This window comes from Apaloderma vittatum, unplaced genomic scaffold (genome assembly GCF_000703405.1).
Source record: "Apaloderma vittatum isolate BGI_N311 unplaced genomic scaffold, ASM70340v1 scaffold31036, whole genome shotgun sequence".
NCBI classification, from domain to species: Eukaryota; Metazoa; Chordata; class Aves; order Trogoniformes; family Trogonidae; genus Apaloderma; species Apaloderma vittatum.
The window spans coordinates 83,239-94,219 of record NW_009723955.1 but is presented as its reverse complement, the minus strand read 5'-3'; the positions used below and the strand labels follow the sequence as shown (position 1 = coordinate 94,219).

Here is a 10,981-nt window from a genome sequence, read left to right as displayed (position 1 = left end):
GCGGGAAGGGTGCAGCAGCGAGTGCTGATTTGGGGCTGATGGTGCCTTACCTGAGACCAGGGGGTGCAGCCGCTCTCCACAGCTCTTCACCTGGCCTGTTCCCAGCTCTGGCTGCTGGCAGTGCGCTTTCTGTATGATTTCTTCTTTAATCTTCGTGGTGCTTCTCATCTTCCAGCTACTTCCCGTGAGTGTTTTTGTTGCCCTCCTTTCTTCCCGCTTGCTCCTACCACTCTTTCTTCCCTGCGCCTTCTCAGGTCCTTTTTTCTGCCCCAGTGGTGTGCCTGTTGGCCCAGCCTTAACGGACTCAAAGAGATGTAAAGGATGGGATGTCCCTTTTGTAACGCGATAACCTTGCGGTAACCTTGCCGGTGTCACTGTGAATATTCATACGTCTCTGGGCCGTAGGCAGCCCTGGGGTGAAGGAGCACCTCTCCACTACCGGCGGTGGGTCTGCGGTGCCACATTTGAACAGAGCTAACTGCTTAGGTTCAGTAATATCCTGCAGCAGCAGATTTTACAGGTTAATTCCAAGCTGCTGTAAGAATCACATCTTTTTGTGCTGCGTGTTCGTTGGCCTTTGATTCCCCTCTTCCCTGAGTCCTGGAGCAGAAGCATTGACATTATTTTTTGTGTAATTTTGGTGCCCATTTCTTGATTACTTCTTGTCATGTCCTTCCTTCCAGTCCAAATGATTCCAGTCGTTTTGTTCTTGTGAATTTTCATTTCATTTCATTGCAGTGGTGGAGAACTGGCCTTTATATCCAGGTGTTGACCTACACCACACTCCACATAAGTCACGTAGCGTGCCTGCGGTGCACCAATTCCATCTGCAAACAGGTGTTAAGAGCCAGGAAAGCAAACAGCAGGTCTTTGCAGAGAGGAGCTGGTTCTGTGATCTTGTTCCTCTTTCCTTCAGGAGGCTGAAGGAGGTGCTGGGGCCAGCGTAAGCAAACTGCACACCAGGTGCTTCCCCCTCGCTTTCTTCTCTGGCTTGGTCTGGCGAGCACTGCTGCCTCCTCGGGTCAGGGGGTCTGCTGACACCTTTTGCCTCAGTATACTCTCACACATTTAAGCTGAGGTGAGCAGATCTGTCAGAAATCTGATGGAAGGTTATTAGCTGAGGATGTGCAGAAGACATCTCAATCAGTGAACTGGATCCCACTGGGAATTTGAATTGCCCACGGCCCAAGTGAAGTGAGGGACGAATGGCCTGGGAGAACTGTTTTAAGTTGTTGGAGTGCACAGCTGAGCTCTCAGCCAGTGGGATGGTCATTGCCTCTATATAATTTACCAGGCTCCAAAATATGTTTTAAATACATGAATAATCATGAAACGCAGGGAGCAGCTGAGCTGTTGCAGTTGAACTTCAGACTCAGCAAAGGCAGGTGAGAAATGAAGCTGAACTGACATCTCCGTCTCGTAACGTGTGCGAGAGGTGGCAGTGAAGCCCGAGATCTGTTGTAAGATCAGAAGTGAACACTGGAGGCCAAGAGTGAAGATTAGGGCTCAGGACACCTTCTCTTACATCAGCAGGCTTTGCTTATTGCAACCAGTTATTTTGATTTCTTAATCCAGGAGCAAAGCCTTCTGGCATTGAGCTTGTGGGATAGTAAATGAAAGAATAATTCAGTGCAAAGGGAACTTCATGGTCAGCTCAAATAGATTCAGCACTAGCACGGTGTGGTTTTCTGTGTAGGTGTAAGACGAAGACAAAGTGTGTGGGTACCTGTTGCCTTTGCACTCTTGCTGACAATACATAAGCCTAAGTAGGTCAAACAGGAACAATACTAATTTTTAAAAGAGATCTATAAGCATTTCTAGTTTCTCTCCCTCTCTTTTTTTTTCTTTTTTTCCCAGGACTTCAATCTTTTATATGAAGAAGCAAAATATTACCAGCTGCAGCCAATGATTAAGGAACTTGAGCGATGGAAACAAGAGAAAGAACAAAGGAAACATTTCCAGCCTTGTGACTGCTTGGTTGTAAGAGTGACTCCAGATCTGGGGGAAAGAATTGCATTGAGCGGGGAGAAAGCTTTAATAGAAGAGATCTTCCCGGAGACCGGGGACGTCATGTGCAACTCTGTAAATGCAGGCTGGAACCAGGACCCTACCCACGTTATTAGGTTTCCTTTGAACGGATACTGCCGGTTGAATTCAGTGCAGGTAATGGCCTTTCGGTGCTGGCTCATCTATTTGCTGGGGTGGTTTTTTTATTATTTCAATTATATGCAAATTATTTGCTTCTGCCCAATTACCTTCAGTGCTTATACTGCAAGGAGACATTTTCTGCCTGGTGAGATCACAGTCTTTCAGGTTTTCCTAAGTCTAAGCAGAAAAATAGATTTAGATTTTGTGTATGTTAGTGCCATGCTGGTCTCATAATGGTGTTATACTGATAAATGCTAATTTTTTCATCAATGTATAGCCTGCAGCAGGCTTTTTTTTCCCTCCAAAGTGCCCTCAGGAAGAAAGAGAGAGTTCCAAAAACTACAAAAAAAAATCTCCACACCATTTTATAGAAAATGCAACAATGTGTAAATGCATAATTTATGTCTCACTCATAATTAAATGATGGTGCCTGCGGGATGGACTTAAAAAAATTGATCTCTGCACTTTTTTTTTTTTCAAAAGGATGTTCTATAAAAATTGCCCAGAGTATTTTAAACAAAATGTATTTCATTTTATACTCAGAGTTTTGACATTAGGTTTAAAATTAAACATATGAAACAAAAGAAGATAACTGGACAGATAGGTGGATGGTAGCAGAAATAAATACGTGGCTTGTGTTTAGGCAGCAGCCTCGTGGGCAAGCAATGCCATTTCACAAGGGATCAGTGCTGCTGCGGCCAGAGCTTTGGTGCTGTGGCTGTCCTTGGGCTGCGGAGAAGGAGCCGTGTTGATGATGCTGTTAACCGGTGCCTTAATTAACAAGGGCAAAACAGAGCTCCTGGTTTGGGCATGCATGCCTTTCAAATGCTCGTGTTATGGAGAGGGAACGTTTCCAAAGGTACCGTCCCCTGCAGCCGGGCTGTGGCCGCAGACATGGACTGGGCTGTGGGAAATGCCTCAGTGGTCTCCATAAACTTCCCTGTGGGCAAATGCCCACCGGAGAGCAGCCCATGGGACAGGCAGCTTGGGGAGGGAGGTGTAACAGCAAGGGCAGGCAAAAACCTGGGGCCGTTGCTTACCTGTGGTGTTACCGCACCACAAGCGAGGCGTCCTCTGCCTCCCCAGCTGACAACATCTGCAGGAGACCTGCAGCCACCAGAGTACCTAAAGGTGGATGGGATCGTTTTAACACCCTGCATTTGACAGGCACCCCCCTCCTTCGGCAGCATTCCCCAGTGCACCACGCACCTTTGTCTGAAACCGTAGCTGAAACCCAGCTATGTTTTGGTGATTTTTGGTTCAAGACTCCCAAGTGTTTTATTTGGTTGAACTTCAACAGTCCAATGTCAGTGGTTAATTTTGCACAGTCCTTAGCAATTTCACATTTGGCAAGGTTTAGAGTGGGCTGCCCCAAAAAATAGAAGGCTGGAGGTGGGCTGGAGGCAGATCCGTTTGCTGGCGGTGGGAGCAGTGCTGAATTCGTTGTGTGCTGGGTGGAGAGGGGAGCAGCTGCAGTTTAGCTAAGGTAAGTGGATAGGGAAGCATGTTTGTGTCTCAGCCACACTATCCATGTGATACAGTTAGATCTGTGCAAGAAATTAGAATAACTGAAACAATAAGGTGTCCCTGCGAGCCACTGACAGGCTCAGCCCTGCAAGCAGGCAGCCAAAGCACTGGATGCCCACATGGGTCAGCACTTGGCTTTGTTTTATCCAAAGTGGCGTGCTGTGTGCTTGTAGTAAAAGCTGAATGCTAATTATTATTATTATTTGAATGTGTTTTGAATTCAGTCAAAATGCAGACAGAATCAAAGAGTCTCTTTGCCAGTTCATGTTGTGAAAAAAGAAATGTCAAAGAGTCTACAGTATAAATAATATTATTAAATTACAACATTTTACTATATAATTAATAGAAAGTGTTTTCAAACACTTTCTGGAAAATGATGCATTTCTGAGACCAAAGGCTGATGAAATCAGCCACTAATTATCATTGGCTCTGATGGACTCTGGTCAGCACATACGCACTGCCCTTCGCCTTCCCAGGAGTTTTTGGCCAACCGATATTAAGTCAGAAGTTGGAAGTACAGTGCAGCAAATGCACAGACTTAAGGGAGATGGGTGAGGAGCGGTAGTGGTTGGAAGAGCAGAATCATTTCCAGAGAATCTCAGAGAGGGACACAGTGAGTCTGTCTGCTGTTTGCTGAGATACATCACTTGTCTCCTGTGCCCTGCTGAATATACTTGGTAGCACAAGTGCAATATTTATAAGTTTTTTGAATCTTTGAGAAGTAATGGCGTTACATGCCTTGTGCATATAAAACAAAGAATGTTAGCATTCCGTAGGTAGTGGTAGACAGAAAAATACAGTAGCTCTTAATTTAACACCCATTTGTAATTAAGGTAGGTACAGAGTTTTCTTAAGACTGACACTTTTTTCAAGTCCTCGCAATCGGCTCTAGTGACTTACGTGAGCTTACCTTAGAGAAAATTCGGCGATGCTTGTAAATGTTGAACATTGAGTCTTCATAAGGAAGACTGCATTTGTTAGGACTCTGCAAAATTTAAATGAAACACAATAAATGAAAGTATCACGTTTCTATTTGGAAAAATTTCCAGCAAAATCGGATGTGCTCAGAACACTGGAAGACAGAGTATATTAAATCCTAGCACAAATCCTTTGTTTCATATTGTGTGTGAGTCTCCCTATACATCGGAGAATCACAGCAGATACTCACTTTTTGGCATTTTCTCTTTGGAGATTTACAGGCAAGTAGCTCTGATTTGATTCAGAGGCGCTTACTGGTTTTGCTCTGTCTGTGTCTCACCTTCAGAAAAAGTAATGCGCGTAGAGCCAGATTCACTAAATGGCATTTAAATCTGCTCATGTTCAATGTGCCGCTTAGTCTCGTGCGTGCCCCGGTGCCTACAAACCAGTGCTCAATGCACATGGAAGCAGCCTTTGGGAGCCTTTCTTCAGAGGTCTGAGCTCAACCTGATCCAAGTTACACTTTAGACTCTACAATATTTAAACATTCTCTCCGTTGTTTACAGGATTTGGCCTGTTTTGTTTCTCGCTGAGAAAACTGATGATACCAAGGTTTTTAAGGCCAGATTATAGCCTGCAGTCTAGTCCTTCGAGCACGTAGGTAGCAAAAACGAATCGCTTTGTTCTGCGCGCAGTGCTCTAAGGTGTAATGTCTACCTGGATCGTGTGTTTGCAGGGAGCTGGCTCGCTAAAGAAGAGTCCTGTGTTCACATCCAGCCTCCCTTGCCTTTGGACTGGGGCAAGCCAAGGGCACCCTTGTGCTTGTTTTGTCTTACGAGCAAATTGATTTTTAGAAGTTTTTTAGCAAGGATTTTGAAGTCACGTCTCTCTCTGAAAGAAATCTTACCCGTCAATCCTCCGTCTCACTATCCAGTTTAATGGAAGAAGCCTCCTTTCCTGTGGCCGGGTTGCCTCTCGGCTCTGCCTTGCTAGGTCCAGGAACAGGGATACATAACACAGTCAAAATACACTCCAGCTCATGAAACAACAGTGTGGTGGTGTCTTATTCCTCTTCCCTCTCAAACTCCTGCCTTCCTCTTTGAGCAGGGACAAGTGTTAGTGCCTGCACCCCACTTCGGTCCTACAGGCTGCAACAGCCCAGATAAGTAAGAGTTGTGAGTTTTGTTTCTCTCTTTAAAATATATTTTGATAACTCACTCCCCCACTCCTGCTTCTAACCTCTCCAGGTTCATTTTTCTTCCACACACTGGAGTGCTTTTTTGATCTTTCAGTTCTACAACTTTCTTGCAGTATAAAGTACGCAAAAATCAGGGCAAAAGTCAGTGAGATTTGGCAGATGCGGCTTTCTGAGAGCGCAGGTCCCCGTGTCCCAAGGCCAGGCAGAGCTCCTCGGGCAAGTTGATTTCCAGCAGCTTTGGCGCGGCTCAGGCAAAGCTGTGCTACAGCAGCTCCTTTCCTTCGCCTGTTCCCAGCAGCCAGGGCAGCAAGTATAAGGTTTTAATTACCGCTAAAACCCCAAACCGTGGATTAAAACGCAGATGGGTAACAGACCATCTCAAAGGAGGGTTCCCACAGATTAAAACCAGTAAACGCTGCTGCACCCAGGGTTTGCATTGCACTCTGATACCGCCCTGGATACAGTTGTCCTTTTGAAATCAGTTACCCTTAATAAAGGCTCCAAACTGATGTTTCTGGAGAAAGCAAAACTGATATTTGGGCAAAAGAAGTGGTGCACTAAGAAATGCACCGCGGCGCCATGCGGGTCTGTGCAAGGACAGCGGTCGCGTGTGCAGATCTTAAACGTTGGCAGCTTGGGCCCTGAAGCGTAAGTGCTGCTGCACGGGCTGTAGCTGCTGAGGTGCTCTCAGGGCTGATAAAACCAAAAAAGAAGAAACATTTTTTCTATGACATAAACCCATGAAAGTGTATGGGTTGACTGTCTGGAGGTGGGTGCATTGCTTAGCCACTTCTCTGGACTGAGCGAACAAGCATTCGCACAGCGTAGCCCCTGGCATCCTGGCAGGCAGGCGCGGCCGTCGCGTGGGGATGCTGGCATTGCCAACTTCACCGGGTTTAGTAAATCATTGGGTTCACTTCCCAGCGCAGCGGGGGCCTGTGTGCTGTAGCAACAGAAGCGCTACCTTGGGCGAGACTGGCTGCCCCCTCGATGGCGTTTATGGGTAGAGGAAAACACGGGAAGCGTTTGCAGGCTGCTGCCCTGGACGCGGCAGGGAGGGAGCTCGGCACCTCCGCCGGTGGGTCTCACCTAATGCTGAGAAAAGTCTGTGCGTGTCCTGCTCTGCTGGGAAACCGTATATCAACATGCTCACGCATGTGAAAACACGGCCCCGATCATTGCCAAGATCAGTATATCCTAGGGTAATGTGCTGTGTGACAGTCTCAGAAATTAAAGTTGCCTCTGGGTTCCTTAAATTCATGCATCTAAATTGCACCAACTTTTCTTTAGAAGCAGAAAGAGAAAATACATATTTGGGCAATACAAATTAAGCTCTTTCTTGGGCCAGAACGTTTCCCTATTGTCCACGTCTTGGCTCCACATCCCGTCCCTGCCATGCTTTGCTGAAAGCAGCGCTCCCTTCCAGCGGGGGAAAGTCACAGCTGTGATTTCTGTGAAGATCTGGCGGAAGTGTCACTCAGGCTCCTAATACATTTTCATCTGCCAAGGAGGAGCTGAGAAGTATTTTCAACCCCTTTCTGTAAGACTGTTCATATTACAAATGAATAATGGGCACTTTTTATTACGACTTAAACCCGATGTTGCTTTCTGTAAGCAATAAGAGACAGCATCAATATCACCACAGTCCAGTATTTTACTATATAATGTACTAGGCTGTGCTGCAGAGTGCCTATTTGTTTGATTAATTTTTTGTTTTCTACAGAGGTTTGCTGAGAGCGAGACTTTAATCACAGTGTAGTAATTTAAGAATAAGTTATAGAATTATAGCTCAATAGTATTAATTCAATGAGGACTCAAAAGACTAAATCCATCATTTAGATCTGGTGCTCCTCAATGCTTTTATCACTATATTTGCTGAATAATCATTCAATTTTATTTTTTTTTTACCCCACCTTGCAGGTGCTCGAAAGATTATTTCAGAAGGGATTTAATGTGGCAGCTTCATGTGGTGGCGGGGTGGATTCCTCTCAGTTCAGTGAATACGTGCTGTGCCGTGAAGACAGACGACCACAACCTACCCCAACAATCAGAATAAAACAGGAGCCCCTGGACTAGACCGTACCCCTGCTCCTTTGTAACCGTAGAAGTGTTTAATAGCCCCTTAAGTGAAACACTACGGACTTGCGAAACAGTATTAGCAAACACATTTTGACTTTATGTTGCCAATTAGTGGTATTCTGAAACTACCTGTCACATAGCCAGCCATGAAACGCATTTGAAAAACCAGTTGTCCGTTTTTCACGATGAAATTCCTGAGCATGCTCAGCGTTACCAGGCCTGCTGGGAATGTACTTTGGGCTCAACAGCTGTGGTGGTGAAAAAGGCAAAGCTTCAGAAACCCCTGGCCCTAGACTGGACTTCTGCAGAAAGACCAATTAAAGCAATTCGAACAGACCGGCAGGAGGAACGGTTCTGGCAGCCTTTCCAGCGACACCCCGATGCTGCGACGCGTGGAAGCGGGCGCCTCCGAGAGGAAGGTGACACACTGCAAACTGCATTGAGGATCCCCCCCGACTGCCACTCCTCCGTCATATCAGAACGTGCTTTACACCCCACGTGTTACGTTACACTTCTGTGATTGTACTTGCTCATGCTAGCAAATGGCTTATTTTTATACAACATTTCCAACTGAAATATCTCTCTGTGGACAGAATCCAGAATCAGAAAAGGACCGATTTATAGTCAACTGGTGCTCAGTATTAAGAAAATCACAAATAACAAAACAAAAAAGCAACAAAAAAATAAATGACGAGGCCGATTACGGCAGTATTTACAAAAGTAGGGATCTGGAAGCACAAAATGAAACGCCATCCACCATCACACAGGGGTCACATGCCTAACGTGGAGCTGTAGTTCTCTTAAAGCCAGTCTTGTTTTGACTCACAAACTGTTACGTTTTGCACCATCAAAGCAGCGTGGTTCTGCCAAGCAAGCTCTGCCGCCCCTTGTCGCTCATTCACTAACCGTGTTATAAGCCCACTTGTAGGAGGAAATGTTCAGAATTTTGGGCAAGCCTACTCTTTATGGGTCTGGAATTTTTGCAAAATTTGGACTGCCATTGTCCGATGAAAGCAGGCCACCTTTTGTTTAGGTTGTTTTTCCTCTATTCTTTTAAACTTATTAAAATACCGATTCCGTAGCCGCTCTCCCCCTGTGTAATTTTCCCTTCCCCGAAGCCCGCTGTCTGCAGGAGATCACTGCCCTCCCGGGACTCGGGATCGACTCTGACTCGCAGGGTTCCTAACTCAGGAGACAGCACCACATTTGCAGGTGCGAGGTTATAAATAGCATTCTGCTAAATCCTGTTCATTGCTGTTTAGCATGATTGGGTCCTCAATAACTAATTCATGTGTTAATCACAAATTAGTTTCTCCCACGGTAATTTATAGAATACTGTTGTAGATGCTGAATTTTAATTAAACTCTTTTTGGATGCATACATACAGCCATATAGAACAAGGGACAGAGAATTAAGCGGTCAATAGTTCTTTAGTGCCTAATGATTACGATCAGGCACAAATGAAAAAAGTCCTGTTTAAGACTAATATTTTCAGAAGCGTTGACCTGTACTGACTATCCAAGGTACAAGCTAGGCAGGGGTGTGATTTTTGGAAAAGGGCTGGATACCTGTCCATGGCAAATCAGACCCCTGCAGGTCTTCTCACCTTGGTTTCCCAACTCAGAAATCTCTTGTGGAAATCTCAGCCAGTACGTGTTGGCCTGCTAACGTAGCAGAACAGCGAGCAGATCCGTCTACTTTTAAAGAGTTGTAAAGTTATTTTATTTTGTGTTTTTATACTTGTACGACATTCTGAAGTTGCTAGGCATTGCCATATTTGAACATATGGCGCAACATTCACCTTTGTATGTAAGATATCTGTAGAATTGTATATTATACATTTAATATTGTAAAGAACTTAACGTATAATTGTCATGTATTTGTGTATGCACATTTCTTATACTTCATGCCATAAACATTTCTGTAAAGTAAATGATCAAAAATAAGCAAGTAGGGTGGAACACTCACTGTATCTCCCATGTCGTTTGAAAGAGGTGAGAATTTGCCGTTGCGTCTCTTCCGGCCTTTTGCTCCGTTCAGCTTGATGTAGCCGTGTCTTACAAAAAGAAAAAAAAAAGTGTTTTATTTATTACTTTCATACATTGAGTTCACTTTAAGTTCATGGTATCCTTAAATAATCAGTTTAGCTCCTCATTTTGATCCTACGTACACTTCTGTCCCGCCCGCCCGAGCAGGGAGCGTTGGCACCAGCAGCGGCCGCCGGCACATCCCCTCCTGCTGTTACCCCTCGGCCCGGGGAGGGAGGCGAACGCCTCATGTTTACATTTCACCCGGGGCCAGTTCTGCCGCTCGTACTCGGGCCGAGCCTCCCCGAAGCCCGCGGGGACTGCTGGCAAGCGGGACGAGATGCCCAGCACGGAGTACGTCGGCCTCCGCCGGGCAGGCGGCTCTTGCAGGCTGGGAAGCAGGACGATGCTTTTAGCTCCATGTAGAACATTGGAAGTATTTGTGGTTGGTTGGGTTGTTTTTCTTCAGTTTGGTGTTTACTGTTTTTGTTTGTTCGTTTGTTTTTTATAGCTCGATAAAGCAGCTCCAGTACTTAGGGCAGCTTGCTAAGGTGGCACCGTAAAAGGTTCCAGGCTGCAGCAGCCGAGTTAAATGTGAACTTGAGATGGAAAGTTTGAGCCATGACATCACAACGTTGACTGCAAAATAGCACTAAGGCAAGGAAGACATGTGGAAACAATCACTTTGTTAGAAGAAATATGCCTTTAAAAAACAAAAAAGTTAAGCTAGGACATGTTCTTTTAGTTAGTAACTTCAGGTCACTTATTTAAAGTTTATTACAGTTCATTTATATCTTTTTTACTTATTTCCCTATATTTTTAGGCAGCAATATCAGCAAGAACTGATTTGAATTTTTACTTCTGGCCTTAAACCATAGCAACGTAACTTAATTAAGAACATTGCTCAGCGTCGCTAAAACAAGTTTCAAAATACCATGGAAACTCCTGTAAAAAAGCAGCCAGCAAATGTTTTCCTTATGAAGGCCAAAAAGCAAACGTAGCCCGCTTTTTCGCCCAATTCCGCTGAATCGAATCGTTCCGATTCTTTGCTGCTGAGCACTGAAACGGCAGCTTGCCGAACACG

The 10,981-nt window shown here is 45.2% G+C and overlaps 1 protein-coding gene across 1 annotated transcript in view; it reads left to right on the top strand.

Moving 5' to 3' along the window:
• The window catches only part of KCTD15 (potassium channel tetramerization domain containing 15), a 38,146-nt gene extending 29,944 nt beyond the window's left edge, over positions 1-8,202 (top strand). The window contains exons 4-5 of the mRNA XM_009872306.1: positions 1,858-2,163; positions 7,712-8,202. Coding sequence (XP_009870608.1) covers positions 1,858-2,163; positions 7,712-7,867 — 462 coding nt within the window. The 3' untranslated portion in view covers positions 7,868-8,202. The remainder of the gene's footprint in view (positions 1-1,857; positions 2,164-7,711) is intronic.
• Positions 8,203-10,981: the final 2,779 nt, after the last annotated feature.